Source organism: Prenolepis imparis, unplaced genomic scaffold, assembly GCF_030444845.1.
Source record: "Prenolepis imparis isolate NDT839.2.m4 unplaced genomic scaffold, iyPreImpa1.0 SCAF_10, whole genome shotgun sequence".
Classification (NCBI taxonomy): Eukaryota; Metazoa; Arthropoda; class Insecta; order Hymenoptera; family Formicidae; genus Prenolepis; species Prenolepis imparis.
The window spans coordinates 14,700,968-14,716,123 of record NW_028141168.1 but is presented as its reverse complement, the minus strand read 5'-3'; the positions used below and the strand labels follow the sequence as shown (position 1 = coordinate 14,716,123).

General features: G+C 34.5%; 3 protein-coding genes across 7 annotated transcripts; 2 read left to right on the top strand and 1 right to left on the bottom strand.

The window, feature by feature from the left end:
* Positions 1–2,379: 2,379 nt before the first annotated feature.
* On the top strand, positions 2,380–9,824 carry Mer (ezrin/radixin/moesin family protein merlin). 4 transcript variants are annotated; one of them, XM_083048959.1, is made up of 9 exons: positions 2,380–2,915; positions 3,030–3,159; positions 3,256–3,461; positions 3,981–4,208; positions 4,339–4,757; positions 5,667–5,796; positions 5,912–6,250; positions 6,383–6,709; positions 9,711–9,824. In XM_083048959.1, exons 1-9 carry the CDS (start codon positions 2,766–2,768, stop codon positions 9,717–9,719), a joined length of 1,938 nt encoding a protein of 645 aa, XP_082905085.1. In that variant the 5' UTR covers positions 2,380–2,765; the 3' UTR covers positions 9,720–9,824. The 4 variants fall into 4 exon arrangements, with proteins under 4 accessions (XP_082905085.1, XP_082905086.1, XP_082905084.1 ...); XM_083048960.1 differs by lacking the exon at positions 9,711–9,824 and adding an exon at positions 9,558–9,577 and having other exon boundaries at positions 6,383–6,680; XM_083048961.1 differs by lacking the exon at positions 9,711–9,824 and having other exon boundaries at positions 2,383–2,915; positions 4,339–4,548; positions 4,651–4,757; positions 6,383–6,762.
* On the bottom strand, positions 8,857–11,514 carry Pex12 (peroxisomal biogenesis factor 12). Of its 2 annotated transcripts, XM_083048964.1 has the most exons (8): positions 11,290–11,514; positions 11,010–11,208; positions 10,668–10,776; positions 10,366–10,562; positions 9,899–10,267; positions 9,707–9,792; positions 9,502–9,628; positions 8,857–9,089 (listed from the first exon to the last, which is right to left on the bottom strand). In XM_083048964.1, exons 2-7 carry the CDS (start codon positions 11,127–11,129, stop codon positions 9,517–9,519), a joined length of 993 nt encoding a protein of 330 aa, XP_082905090.1. In that variant the 5' UTR covers positions 11,130–11,208; positions 11,290–11,514; the 3' UTR covers positions 8,857–9,089; positions 9,502–9,516. The 2 variants fall into 2 exon arrangements, with proteins under 2 accessions (XP_082905090.1, XP_082905089.1); XM_083048963.1 differs by lacking the exon at positions 8,857–9,089 and having other exon boundaries at positions 9,308–9,628; positions 11,290–11,513.
* A 148-nt stretch (positions 11,515–11,662) lies between these two features.
* Atu (Another transcription unit) lies at positions 11,663–15,112 on the top strand. Its single transcript, XM_083048957.1, has 6 exons — positions 11,663–11,819; positions 12,101–13,066; positions 13,193–13,575; positions 13,728–14,318; positions 14,413–14,617; positions 14,790–15,112. Exons 1-6 carry the CDS (start codon positions 11,774–11,776, stop codon positions 14,954–14,956), a joined length of 2,358 nt encoding a protein of 785 aa, XP_082905083.1. The 5' UTR covers positions 11,663–11,773; the 3' UTR covers positions 14,957–15,112.
* Positions 15,113–15,156: the final 44 nt, after the last annotated feature.

Here is a 15,156-nt window from a genome sequence, read left to right as displayed (position 1 = left end):
GAAGAGGGAACCAGGTATGCAAACCCAGGAGGGTAAATGGCAGAAAAGGGAGATGCGTGAGCGATAGACATGTATATTCTCGTAGAATTATTTCCGCGATCAAACGGTAGCGGAAAATTAGATCCTCCGACGCCTGAAATCAGGAATTCCTTCTTAAACTCTAAGCGGACCCTCTTCTTCTTCGAGGTCTCTTCCTATGGAAATGCAATACTCTCTGCGTGTGAGAAAACTTGACGTTATTTCGAAAGATAAATTTAACGATGCTTTTTTCCTTACGGAAAAATTATAAACCGCCAGATATAATCTGGTTTTTATTGTCTTATGTTCAACACAGTAGCGGAACGCGAGGTCGTGAAAGTGACATTGGCCGCATATGGGAGGGGATTTTAATGACTCTCTTCTCAATTTTTTTCTCCTTCATTCTCAAATATTATGCGTCTCGTTATACTTACGACGCTCGATTTCACCGGAGTAATTAAATTGATTTTAGAGTAATTTCGACAAAAAAGAGATAGAAGAAACTGTCCACATTTTGACGTGTCCAAAAAAAAAAAGATTTTAGTGTATGAAGAAGAAATTGTACAAAATATATATATATTATAAAAGAAAAAAACTATCTCGAGATAGAAAATTATGAATATTACTTTTAAAAATATTCTTTCGCTTTTTTTGAAATTCATTACTTGAATTTAAAAAAGTAAAATTTAAAATAAAAGATCATAATTATATACAGAGAGAGATTTCTATATGCTAAGAATGTATATGTAAATGTGATATTTTTGAGTTTATAAAACAATAATATGTTACACATCATGAAAAGAAGATATTAAAACAGGCAAACGAAGCTATAAATCGTTTATAAGATACATTACTTTTCTCCGTTTCACTTTTGCATGCGTGAATTCCTTAAATACTTTAAATTAGAGTATGAAAGCCATTCGATATTGTCTGGAAAAGAAAGTTTGAATTCCCATTAACAGCTATACGACGTTTAGTTTACCAAACACTTTTCGAATGTCTTAAACTTATCAAACTATCATACAATTCGCGACAAATTTAGGACAGAATTTTATTTATAACTTTATATGTCATATAATACAAAAGAAGTAAAATACAAAAAATATACATATATCAGAATTCACACATATATATTAGGATACGCGGCATTGAAATAAATTTCTGAATTTTTGTCATTGAGTTATAAATCGCTGTAAAACACCAAATTATCAACATTACAAACAAACGTAAAGTATGGTGTTCCCGCTTCACCGTAGCTTTCGTTTTGCCATAGAAAGAACCGCCAATTCTACTCTCATTCCTTCATTTTCCTCTCTGGTTTTCCCCTATCCCATATGCGGCAAGTTGTATTCCACGAAATGAGAACATGCGAATATTTAATATACCAGCATCGTCGTTCGGCTACACGTTTAGTATATCCCAACTTTAACCGTTAACCGGAACTATATATGTATACTTTTCCCGCTTATTTTCACGCAAAACAGTTATAACGAGTTATAACACTAAAAGAATAACACTAGAAAAAAGAATAATTATAATTTCTCACCGACAAAATACCGAGATGCAACATATGTGTGAAAAAAATAATAATCGATTATCTAAATATATTTTCTGTGAAAAAAACGCAGTTTTAATCAATACGAAATTCATTCAATTTTGTAGACACAAGCGAAACTTTGTGATAAAATTAATATAATTTTTCTTACTAATATATATTGTTTGCAAAAAATACATTATTCTCTTTTTCCAGTATTTATACATACAAAAGAATAATTTTAAAAAAACTTCAATACGCATAAAATAGAAAATCAATATCTGCTAAAGTACTCTTCAGAGTTAATTATAATTAATTAAAAATTATAATGTTATTATTAGTACAAGAAAATATTCTTAATTAAAATGATATTTTGTAAGAATCAATTGAAATAATCAACAACATCGAATAATGATACGATATATAATATTGATATATTCACCTGCATGCGCAGCTGTCAATTATGAAAAACTCCGTAACTTTATGTCGATAAAATTGTTACTATTATAATTTTCGGATAATAAAATGTTCGCTCATCAAGCAGAATCGAATGTAGGAAAGATGCAGGCATTGACAGGAATTCCGCGGAATCGTAATTGACGCGACGCGACCGACACGTCAGCGTCAGCGTCAAATGACGAAGTGCGCCGGTGCGCCGCGCCGCCGCCGCGCGCGCGTCCCCCCACCACCCACCCCACGTGACCCCACCCCACGTGACCCCACCCCACGTGACCCCACCCTTCTCCCCCACTCCGCGCACCGAATTCCGACGTCGTGACGTCACGACGCGTCACGCAGCAGCGCCACCTGAAGGTTAAACGTTAAAGTCGATTCATTCAAAGTCGAACGCGCCGCGCACCCGCACACATCCGACACTCGGCACGCGCTCTTATATATTCTATGGTTGCGCGACCTGAAATTGGCAACACTGCGTGCGATGTGCGTGCTTGTGTGTGAAATTAGCGAGTGATGTGAGCACGCGTGAGGAAAAATGTCAGACGTTTGAACGAGCTGTCACGATTTTAGATGTTCGCGTAATCTCGCGATTACGTTCGCGATCGGGGGTTCGAGAGGGGACACGCGTCAAACGAGTGACAGAGAGGGAGCGGGGGCGAGAGAAAGAGAGAGATATGTAAAGGTTAGTTGATTCATTCGCTCAATTCGTCGCGTTCGTTGACGGAATCGCGAGGAAAAATGTTGCTCTTTCGCCGAGATGTTGTTCGAAATCGACGCGAGCTCTGATCTTTCGCGACGTGCGATCGGCAACACGTCCTTCGCGATGCCGTTTCGCAGGAAGAAGTCGGGAAGGTCCTTCCCCGTGAAAGTCTGCACCCTGGACGCGGAGCTCGAGTTCAACCTGGAGGTTAGCGATATGTCACAGTGTTTGTCTCACGTTGTACTTTGTAGACGTATTTTGTTTTATCTCTTGTTGTTTGTGATGTATCTTGTGAGTTGACGCCAATTTTCTGTGCTGCAGTGGAGGTCAACGGGTAGGGATTTGTTCGACCTGGTGTGCCGCACAATAGGGTTGAGAGAAACGTGGTACTTTGGACTCCAGTACGAAGACTCGAAGGGCTTTATCTCTTGGCTAAAACTAGACAAGAAAGGTACAAGAATTAGTAATCGATTGTTGTGTTTTTGTTCGACACACCTGGATTTAGACATTGAACGTGTTTGTTGTAATGACGCTGAACTGGTTACAGTACAGGATCAGGGCATTTCCCAGCAGCCAACGACACCGTTCATGTTTCTGGCGAAATTTTATCCTGAGGATGTAGCCGAAGAGCTCGTGCAAGAGGTCACTCAACATTTGTTTTTCTTACAAGTGAAACAGGCTATATTATCCATGGACATTTATTGCCCACCCGAGGCTTCCGTGTTACTCGCTTCCTATGCTGTCCAAGCAAAGGTATCTTCCTATCTAAACAATTTACAAGTAAAACTACTCATATAATTTATAAAATTAATTTTAAATATAATAGGTAAATGTATTTTAAATGAATCATAAACTTGTTTCGTGTATTTTGGAATTTTACTTGTACAAGATATGAGACGAGATGTGATTTTATATTTATATGACAGTTTCTTCAATATGATTAAAATATACTGGAAAAGTCTATTTAAACAATTTAAGAGCATACTTAAGTAATATACATTTTGGATCAAAATATTGGTTGCTTAGGTGAGAGGTGGATCGAGTCCAAAATTTGTAACGTACCTATTTAATAGGATTCTATTTTTAAAACGCATAAATTTTGCACTTCACTATATCACTAAATATTTCATATATATATTAATTATGCTGCAAAATTTGAATGTATTGTCAAAAAAATTAATTTTATAAGTAATGAGTAATGAAATTAATTTGTCTTAAAATTGTGTCTGTGGTTAAAGAGTAATTTTTTGTAATTTTAATTTTACTTATCAGTATGGTGATTACGATGAAGTTTCATATCGCCCTGGAATGCTTGCCAGCGAAGATTTGCTTCCTCAGAGAGTTATAGATCAATACCAAATGACTCCAGAAATGTGGGAGGACAGGATAAAGATTTGGTATGCCGATCATCGTGGCATGTCTCGGGATGAAGCAGAAATGGAATATCTTAAGATTACTCAGGATCTCGATATGTATGGTGTAAACTATTTTCCTATTAGTGTAAGTGCCGAGACATTAGTTGATAAATTTTGTATTGGTTATTTTTATCTTGCTTATTAAATTAGCATTACTTGCATTATTATTAAGAGAATAGTTTGATCCATTCTTAACGTAAGCTCTTGTCTTATAGAATAAGAAGGAAACAGATCTTTGGCTTGGAGTAACAGCATTGGGATTGAATATCTATGAAAAGGAAAACAAACTAGCACCTAAGACTACGTTTCAATGGTCGGAAATCCGTCACATCAGCTTCGACGACAAGAAGTTTGTAATCAAAACTGTGGAGAAAACGTCACCAAACTTCGTGTTCTTCTCGCAGAAAGTTCGCATGAACAAATTGGTAAAGAAACAGTCAGATGTTGCCAGCTGGGTGAAGAATTTGATAGCTTTAGGGTTGGACGAACATAATAGTGACAAAGCTGCTCACGTATTATTTGTTAAGATCCTGGACCTGTGTATTGGCAACCACGATCTGTATATGAGGAGGCGCAAACCAGACTCCATGGAGGTTCAGCAGATGAAAGCACAGGCCAAGGAAGAAAAGTCCAGGCAAGTAAATGCATATTTTTTTTGTAAAAATAGTTTGTTTTGATGCGAGAAATGTTTTTCATGTTGATTGTATTTCAGATGATTAATTTATATCTATTTTTCGAGTTTTTTTAATTAATGTAATTTGAAATTAAACAAATGCCATTTGATTACACGCTTTATAAAACAATAAAAACTGTTACATTTCAATAGATTGACAACTTAATTGTTAATAAGAAAATCAAATTATTTTTATATTTTTATATTTTTATCTTTAGAATTACAATTATAAACAATATGTATATAAAAAAAGTAGAAAAATAAACTTAATTTAAAATAATATACAATTTAACATGTTTTTTTTTATTTATTTTTTTTTCTTATTGCAGTAGGTAGCAGCGACTTCTTTGATAATTGCCAAAACTATAAACATACTTTGAGTAACATGTAAATTTTAATATTATTAAAAATACTGCACAAATTAAAATTAAATCTATGAACGCATCATATAGATGTAGATTAAATAATAATTCTTGTTTCTTGCTTCGATATTAAAAAGAATTTATTAAAATGTAGCTTTTGTAATCTTGCTCGTTCTTAGCCATGCTACATTTTTAACAAAATATAGCTCTTCTTTTTTTTGCCAATTTTATAGGAAGCAATATTTAAACATGTGTTTTCAACATGTTTTTTTAAATATATGTATATATGTATATATTAAGGTTAGTAAATAAATTATTTATGCAATGCTCTTACACATATATTTTAACGGTCTATAATCTAAAAATTTGAAAAAATAAAACTTGTTTGTAGAACTTTTAGATGCTTGTATAAATAACATATATATATTTATACATATATATAAATGTGTAAGACATTTATTTATATAATTACTTGCAACTTTTTTACAAATAATTATGATATTATTAGGAGGCAAATTGAGAGAAACAAATTAGCACGAGAAAAACAATTAAGAGAAGCGGCAGAGAGGGAGAAGATTGCAATGGAGCATCGACTTTTACAATATCAAGAGGAAATACGACTTGCAAATGAAGCTCTTGTAAGATATGATTATAGATATGAAAAGATACAAAAAGAATATATAGCAATTATAAATAGAAATATAAACTAAAACTAATCTATACTGTACTAAATTGAAACTTTTTATTTTCCAGAGAAGATCTGAAGAGACTGCAGATCTTTTAGCTGAGAAAAGTCGCGTAGCCGAAGAAGAAGCGATGCTTTTAGGTCAGAAAGCATCGGAAGCCGAACAAGAGATTACGCGCATACGGCTGAACAATATGAAGACTGAAGAAGAAAAGGTTCACTTGGAACGAAAGACCAGAGAGGCTGAATTATTAACGGAAAGACTGGTCCAGGAGTCAGAACGCAGAGCTGCTGAAGCGGAAAGGTTAAAGGACGAGCTATTACGCGCAAGAGTCGCCGAGAAAGAAGCTAAAGAAAAGCTGTTAGAGTTTCTCAGCAGAAACGCCTACATACCCGCTACCATAACTGTAAGTATAGCTTCAATGTTTATTTAAAAACAGTGTGATATATAGAAAGAATATACTTAGTCATTTATATAACGCTGAGTCATAATGTTATATAAGTTGAACTTATAAATCGTTCATTTAACTTGTCGATAGCCTGTGCCAAATCTATTTCCCTCGACGCAAGTGCTTCCATCAGATCTACAGGCGGATCTTCAAACTCTGCAGTTGGACGCAGAACCTTTGCCACCTGATTTAACATCTTACGATCTTATTGGTGATGGAGATGTCGACCAACTTTCGTTAGAGATTGAAAAGGAACGAAGCGATTATTGGGAGAAAAGTAAAAACTTGCAGGAACAGCTGCGAGAGTTACGTTCCGAAATTGAAGTTCTGAAAGTCGGTGAGAAGCAGTGCGAATTAGATCAACTGCACGAGGAGCAAGTTCGACTCGGTGAGAATAAGTACAGCACACTGAAAAAGGTGAAATCCGGATCTACTAAAGCTAGAGTCGCCTTCTTTGAAGAATTGTAGTTCTTGAAAAGTCGATGTTGATCAATATGATGCTAGGAATTGAATTTTAAAAAATAAGACCGTATAAACACGTACATATGTAATACTCAAGGATATGAGATATCACAGAGTGTTCCATCACCATTGTGTCAGATTATACTGCCAGATTTCTCAACGAATTTAGAGTTGCTGAATTTTTACAAGCAAAAGCTTAAAGAAAATCTTATTAATATAAAAATTTAATATTGAATTTGTATATTACAAAAGAAACATTCCGTTATAAGCACATGACGAAAAAAATATTGGGCGCGAATGATAGAAATCTAACTCAATTTTTAATGTTTTAATCGCTAAGCCATTTTAGATTTTATTATACATTAACTCTTGATTTTTTCAGTTATCTACAACTACTCAAAATGACACTGCGCCTCTATTTCGATTTTGTCAAGTGTTACAATAACAAAATTTATTTGAAATTATTTTGGTTTAGTGTAACAATGGAACGCTCTGTATATGCAGGATATGTACATTTTATGCTATTATAATGCAACTTGTTAGATAAATTTGCATGCATATAAATATTCAGTTAATTTGCATATGAATGTATTGCATGTTTGCGAACAAATCAATATAAATTTGCTATTTTCGTATTTTACACATTAAAACAGATTTATATATACACATATATTTGTTTTATTGTGTATTATAAATTCCAATAGACATATTTATAATATTCATGCATCTATATATTGTGCCCATTTATTAACATATTGATTGCCACATCAATCATAAGTGCCTGACACACAAATTTATACTTTGTCAGCATTGTATAACTGACAAGTTAATCTATCTTTGACGCCTCATCTCTTGACAATCATTATATTATATACACGTATTGTTACACATTTTTTGCATTCAAATTGCTCTATTAATGTGAAAAAAAAAAAATGTATATATATATATCAGGAAACTATATTTAAATCTATTTGAGAATTCAACATTTTAAATATAACTCTATGTTTGTTGAGAGAGACACAGTGATAATATAAAGTATCAGAAATGATTATATATTTTTGATGAAAACATAGCTTATGTGCTTTCAAATTATTATATTTTGTTTATAGAAATTAAGCCATTAGAATGCTTAACAAAAACTGTCATTATATGCTTGCACATTTAACTTATAAAAGCAATATAAACATGATTAGATACATTTATCATCTGTTTCAAACGCGTATAATTATTTTTTATACAAGCTGTATATCGAATATACAATGTTTCGTATATAATTATAAACATAATGATATAACACATACACAGATATACACTTGTGTGTGTATATATAAGAAATTCCTTTGTGGAATTTTTTTTTATTTTGTCCAAGTCTAACCCACATGTTATCTGTGATTCATATACATTGTTAAATATATAACTTAAGCATTGGCTTACTCTATTTTCGAGATATTTGCGAATATCAAATAGAAGCTAAAATTTAAACAAACTTTAACTGCCTGAGTTAATTAAATTGTGCAACATCTTAAAGTTGTCGAATCGTGTCCAAATATACAAATCAATAATTTGAGCATTGTAAATACTACTATTACTGCGTATATTGAATTAAAAACAATATGAATCAATATGGTACACGGCATAAAAAATATTTGCATCTATAAATATTGTAAATTTGGACTTCCTGCTCAGCTATTAATCAGTTTTGAAATTTACATTTAGCATTCAATTTTCCTTATTTTCACTTAAAATTAGGTTAAGAAAAAAATAGTAATAACTAGTAATTGGCACTTTTTATAACGCTCAGTATTTTTTAGATATGATTATTGTTATAAATTGATGCATGAATCACATACGATATATATTACATACTTTTATCAGCGTAAAATGACATTACATGAATTATTGATATCGGTGTATCTATCAAATGGTAAATATTCTCATTATATTTTTGGATGCAATATTTATATTAGTATTTAAATAAATTTATTAAGTTGAAATTTATACAAATATAAAGAGGAATTGACTTTTTACTACACATAGAAACAAAATTATTCAAAGCTATTAGAAGCTACTGTATATTTTTAAGAAAAAAAAATGTGCCTTATTATATTATATCTGTCTTAGATAGTGTTTTTAATTTTTTAGATAGTGTGATACTCTGATTTGTACATAGTATACAATGGTCATTCTAATGATCTTAGCTATATTAGGAATTCGATACTAAAAGGATACAAACGCACATTAACACATCTGAATTATGTATAAATGTTTGGAATGTTTATATTCATTACTCTTCGACTCGCCGTATATTTTATTGTGTCGTTATTTTGTTGTAACTCTGCAATAATGATTTAACTAAAGATCTACTTTATCTTATATTTAAGCTATTACTTCTTATATATAAACTTGTAAAAAAATTATATTATAAATATATATATTAGTAATCAATTAGAAATACTTTGCCATTTAATATGCCACAGTGTCATAAAAAAATAAAATCTGTTATTTTGAGAAAAAAGTTAATTTCTTTTTCTACTAATATATATATATATATATATATATATATATATATATATATATAAATGTACAATAATTCAATATATTAATTTTTTGCGCGCTCGAATAAGTTTCTAAAACGATATGTTATATGATTATGGCCAATCGGCGTTTATTTTTCGACTTCATTCTTTGAATATATATATATAATACATTATATTATTATAAATAACAAATTATATATTTTTACATACATATATATATACACTTTATTCTATATACAGACGTATTAAATCATCTTCTTTGGCAGGATAATGCGTCACCGGACATCTCTTATTTTTTCGTATTTCCGATAAAATGCATTGATAGCAAAATACGTAACTACAAAATTAAATCAATCTAATTTATTATTTTGCTCAAAATCAAGATAAAGGTATTCACTAGGTATTATTTACTTACCCAGACACCATAAGCACTGTATGTATACGATGAGGCTTACGACAAAGCGGACAGATTCCTTTGTATTGCTGCGCAACAGTTGGCACCTGTTGGAACAATATTATATTATTCATGTGGTAACTAAAATTATTTATTTAATTCGATATGATGCAATTAATTATAAGCTAATTTATTTAATCTATTTATATTTACTTTTGGAGGTGGAGGAGCTGGAAGACTCGTGATATCCATATCATAATTTTCCTGGGTCCACCATGAGAGAAATTGTAAGAAAAAAGCCCCCAATTCGAGAGATCCAGTGACAATTCTTTGAAGTATATTCCATCCATCACCAACAGTGAATGAATTGTACTTTATCTTCCTCAATAATTCTGTGATAGTGAGAGCAGAGTGTGGATCAGCATATGTCAGCGTAACGGACAACAGTCTTAGCAAAGGTGATGGATACACTGATTTTTCCGATATATAAAGTATGTAATTATACAGTACGAGTGATTCGTATGTTATAAAAAGAATTGAGTGTCCTTTAACAATATATTTACGAAAGAATTTCTGCCCCCTCTGTAATCAATATAATTATTTAATATTATTAACCAGTTATTGCATGATATATATTTAAAAATGACTTTTTAAATATGCTTTGTATATTTCAAACTTGCCTCTCTTAATGCTTGGCCATCTACTTCCTCGAGTTTATATCTCGAACTGAGTTGTGCAAGTTTATTTTTTAGATATGGAAATATCACAATTAATATCAATGACAGTATTTGTTGCTTATGTGATAAGTTTCCTTTGAGTTTAGAATCGATTACCGCAACACGCTTCAAACCATAAAATGTTTCAGAAAATGATGCAGCTGAAAATAATTATGTGATAAAAAAGAAATTTTTGTTTCTACAGAAGAAATTATCATAGCAAAATATTAATTATTAAATATATTATTTATTACAAAAATACTTACAGTATTTCTTTAGGTAATGCCGTTGAAGAATTGCATTAAAAATTAAATAACCTTCGTCTGCCCATTGAAGAATATGTCCATATCTTTCAGGATTAAAAGAAACGAGAAACTAAAATAATAAAATTTAATGAAAAATTTATGTACAAGATGAAATAATATTTCAACAAGAAATATACTTTTATGATATAAAATAGACTATGTATATATTCACAAATATATATGTATCTGCTGTATCAATTTCTGAATATTTTTTTAAAGAAATATATATTTGTTTATCAAAAATAGATTTTCTAACAAACAAGAATTGAATTACGTTCGAGAAACATTTCTCAAACAATGTACCGAAAGGAACTTTTTAAAAGCTGGTTCGAGGGTAGACGCGAGCGATTCCTGCGCGATAATTTCGAAGATAGAAGGCCTGATGAATGCAGTTCCAGTCAAATGAGCACCCTTCTCTGCCATATCTTTTCCTTATATAAGCGTCCACGTCGAGATCTACTCTTGGAATCAACTTATCTGTCAAGCATCAACTTTGCGCCGGCTGAAATGTTATTGTCTATTAATGATTTCACCTATTTTTTTTTTTTTTTTTTCAGAATAAATTATTCTCGAGCTTAATTACCATTCGACGTGTTCGTCATGCTTTCGTAATGACTAAAGTCCATAACCTCCGCTCTCTTTGCGACAAATATTTAAAATAAATAGAACAAATAGATTTCGAGAAAAGTCCGTCAACGCATTCTTCTCGTGTAGCAAAAATGTTATTAGATTAAAAGCTCGATACCGCAAAGAGAGTACAATAAATTGTTAAAGGCGGCATTTTTGCGGTTAGGAAGTTTGTTTTGTGTCATAAATCGCGCATGTGCTTAGCAGACGCTAAAAGAGAAAAACGCGTTCCACTCGGTATTTCGAATCTGTCAAAATTTGTTTCACTTGACAGTTTGCACGTGGGATTCATTTTATCTTTATCATTCATCGAAAGTTAAACAGAGACAGATGATACTCGCGAGCTTTGCCATCTGGTGGAACGTAGCCTGAATTAAACAACTCGAAACGTGTGTGGTGACGTCAGAGTGCATTTTGCGACCAACTTCAAACGGGTAAACATGTCCCCGGTGCGTGAAACTTTGCGCGATTCCAGCGGCGATTCTGGTACGTAAATATCGGTAGATCTCTACTTCGACAGGTTGCCCTGCAGATTCTATAACTATGTAAAGAATTTTAATAATCTGTATAAATGTATATATGTAAGCAGAGTGATCGGTTCCGCAATATTTGAGGTTATGTCTGAAAATCATTTATTTAAAATAATTTATTATATCATATAATAATATATAATAATAATAATAATAATAATTGATTGTAATTATTTTTTTAAAATAATTTAAACTAGTTTATTGAAAATAAAATTCTAATTCCGACTCCGTTTTCAGGATCAGAGTCGGACAACGCTTCGGCGTCCTCGAGGTCGAGTCGCAGCGGAAGTCGTGCGTCACAGGCTCCCGCACAAACGTCGAGCAACGTCAGGAGGGATGAGCACTCCGAGGATGAGAATGGCGCGCCGGCTTCGCCCGCGTCGAACATCAGCCGTGCTTCCAGATCCAGCGTCGAGTCGAACAAGGTGGACGGCGGCAGCCGGAAGTCGGAGAGCCCGGGCTCGCCCGGATCGGGCTCGAGACGTTCGAGCGTCGGCTCCGTTCAGAGCGAGAAATCCGATTCCGCGCGATCCAGGAGCGGCAGCCCAAAGTCGGTGGCCTCCAACAGTTCCATGGACTCTCAAAAGTCAGCAAGATCCCGCTCGCCGTCTCCACGTGGTAGCGTACGTTCCTCGAGGAGTCCCAAGTCACCTGTCAGTTCGAGATCCGCTCATTCGGCGGAGAGAAAGTCCAAGACTCCGGCCTCTCCTAGATCCAACGCGTCGGACTCTCCGAAAAGTCGTCGATCTAGGAGCGTTTCTTCGCAGAGAAGTAATAAATCAGCTGGTTCCGCTCATTCGGCGGAGAGAAAGTCCAAGACCCCGGCCTCTCCTAGATCCAACGCGTCGGACTCTCCGAAAAGTCGTCGATCCAGGAGCGTTTCTTCGCAGAGAAGTAATAAATCAGCTGGTTCCGCTCATTCGGCGGAGAGAAAGTCCAAGACCCCGGCCTCTCCTGGATCCAACGCGTCGGACTCTCCGAAAAGTCGTCGATCCAGGAGCGTTTCTTCGCAGAGAAGTAATAAATCAGCTGGTTCCGCGAGTCCGGCGGGAAGGCGCTCGAATTCCTCCGCGTCCTCGAGGAAGTTCGACGAGTCGGCGGAGAGAGCAGGTTCTGAAAAATCTGACGACAAGAGATCGAGATCTAAAAGTCCGAAGAATGATAAGAGCGATAATGAGTCGAACAGATCCTTCAAACAAGCAGGTTCGTTTCGCTTTATTCAGCTCGCTGTGATCATAATACGTTTCCTTCTTGTGAATAGTTTTTAATAAGTTTTTAATAAGTTAAAAGTTAAATTTGTCCCCGTCTAATGTGAAGTTTTCTTCTTAGATCGAAATTTAAAATCTGACGAGAGCGATGAGGAACGTTCGAAAGTTAAACGACAAAACAGCGGTTCTGGTTCGGATACTGAAAAAACTGTCAAGCGAATTAAAACGATAATAGCCTCGGATTCTGAGAACGAGACGGAAGACAAGGAGAACAGCGTCGCTCCGACCGCGGACGCATTGTTTGGCGATGCAAGTGACATTAGCACAGACGACGAGAAGGACAAGAAGGAAGAGGAGAGAGAGAAAGGACGGGAGCGTAGTCGGAGTAGGAGTAGAAGCAAAAGTCGTAGCAAAAGTAGGAGTAGGAGTAGAAGCAGAAGCAGAAGTCATAGTCGCGGCAGATCCGAGAGCGGGGGAGAAGGGCCGAGCCGAATTATTGAATATGTAAGTTAACGAGACGAGACTGGCAAATAATCTTTACATCCTTTCGCGATGTGCTTTCAGGACGCGACTTATTTTTAATCGAGAGGCGAGAAAAGCGGACGAGAACCTAACCAGGGAGAGATGTTCTAACGTTAAATGTATTCTGTGCGTAGGAAGAGGATAAAGATAAAGAGGAAGAGCCAGAGCCACCTCCGGAGACTAGAATCGACGTAGAAATTCCGAAAATTACTACCGACCTCGGACGTGAAATTCACTTCGTAAAGTTGCCGAATTTCTTGTCCGTGGAAACGAGACCGTTTGATCATGAAACCTACGAGGATGAAATCGACGAGGAGGAAACTCTGGACGAGGAGGGCCGGGCGCGATTGAAGCTCAAAGTGGAAAATACATTGAGGTGGAAAGAGACGTTTAACGATGACGGCAAAATGGTGAAGGAGAGCAACGCGAGATTCGTCAAGTGGTCGGATGGTAGCATGTCGTTGCATCTGGGCTCGGAAATCTTCGACGTGTACAAGCAGCCTTTACAGGGCGATCATAACCATCTCTATATTCGCCAAGGTACCGGTTTACAGGGCCAAGCGGTGTTTAGAACAAAATTAACTTTCCGACCGCACTCCACCGAATCGTTCACGCACAGGAAGATGACTATGTCTCTGGCTGATAGATCGCAAAAGACTTCCGGCATCAAGGTTCTTTCTCAAGTGGGAATGAATCCAGACCAGAACAGATACGAGATGATAAAGGTACAATTTCTTTACGCATTATTATGTGTAATACTTATACTCCAATGTATTATTGTATATATTATATATTATATATATATTTATTATTTTTTAGAAAGAAGAGGAAAAACTACGTATGGCTATGCGAGTCCAAAACAAACCGAAAAAGAGTACTAGTGGTATCAGGAATGCTAATCGTACCGCGGGAGCATATAGCGGCGACGTTTATCATGATGATGGTTCCGACGACGAGGGTGCAATTTCATTGGCAGCTATCAAAAATAAGTATAAAAAGGGAATCGCAGCAATTGTTTCTAAAGGTTAGTTCTGTGTATTATACTAAAATGAATAACTTCAAAATTCATCATCTCTCTCTCTCTCTCTCTCTTTATATCTTTTACATAAAATTGTATCAGATTGATTTATTCTGTATATTAAAAGCAGTAATGTGCAATAATTCTTTTGCGATATTAAAAAAAATATTGTCTCTAGCTTCAAACATTTATTCATCGGATGAGGAAGGATCAGATATTGAAACGCATAGGCCCAAAAAGAATAGTAAAGGAAAGATACTTAAAGATTCAGATGACGAATCTAATTCTGAAACGTCTGCAGGAAGTGGCGGAGATGACAATCAAGCTGATGATGCAAGTGATTAAAGTGTATGCATTTTTTAAAATTTAGTAAATAAAAATCTTTATCGTAGTATAAGGCAAACCATTCTATACATAGTTGCAAATGATGCCAGTATAGATTGTGTCTGATTTTATATAATGTAAATATGACGATAATAATAAATATTATGTATGCTTGAAGTATAGCCCTCTAATATACATATATATAGTAGTAAATATAAATA

Excerpts from the sequence above, each read along its gene's own strand:
- Pex12 (XM_083048964.1), bottom strand. The coding sequence starts at position 11,129 with ATGGCAGAGAAGGGTGCTCATTTGACTGGAACTGCATTCATCAGGCCT. Across the intron at positions 10,563-10,667 it reads GCATTACCTAAAGAAATACT|CTGCATCATTTTCTGAAACA; the intron begins GTAAGTATTTTT and ends AATTATTTTCAG. Across the intron at positions 9,793-9,898 it reads CAGCTCCTCCACCTCCAAAA|GTGCCAACTGTTGCGCAGCA; the intron begins GTAAATATAAAT and ends TTGTTCCAACAG.
- Atu (XM_083048957.1), top strand. The coding sequence starts at position 11,774 with ATGTCCCCGGTGCGTGAAACTTTGCGCGATTCCAGCGGCGATTCTG. Across the intron at positions 13,067-13,192 it reads CAGATCCTTCAAACAAGCAG|ATCGAAATTTAAAATCTGAC; the intron begins GTTCGTTTCGCT and ends TTTTCTTCTTAG. Across the intron at positions 13,576-13,727 it reads CGAGCCGAATTATTGAATAT|GAAGAGGATAAAGATAAAGA; the intron begins GTAAGTTAACGA and ends TTCTGTGCGTAG.
- Mer (XM_083048958.1), top strand. The coding sequence starts at position 2,766 with ATGTTGTTCGAAATCGACGCGAGCTCTGATCTTTCGCGACGTGCGATC. Across the intron at positions 5,797-5,911 it reads GACTTGCAAATGAAGCTCTT|AGAAGATCTGAAGAGACTGC; the intron begins GTAAGATATGAT and ends TTTATTTTCCAG. Across the intron at positions 6,251-6,382 it reads ACATACCCGCTACCATAACT|CCTGTGCCAAATCTATTTCC; the intron begins GTAAGTATAGCT and ends ACTTGTCGATAG.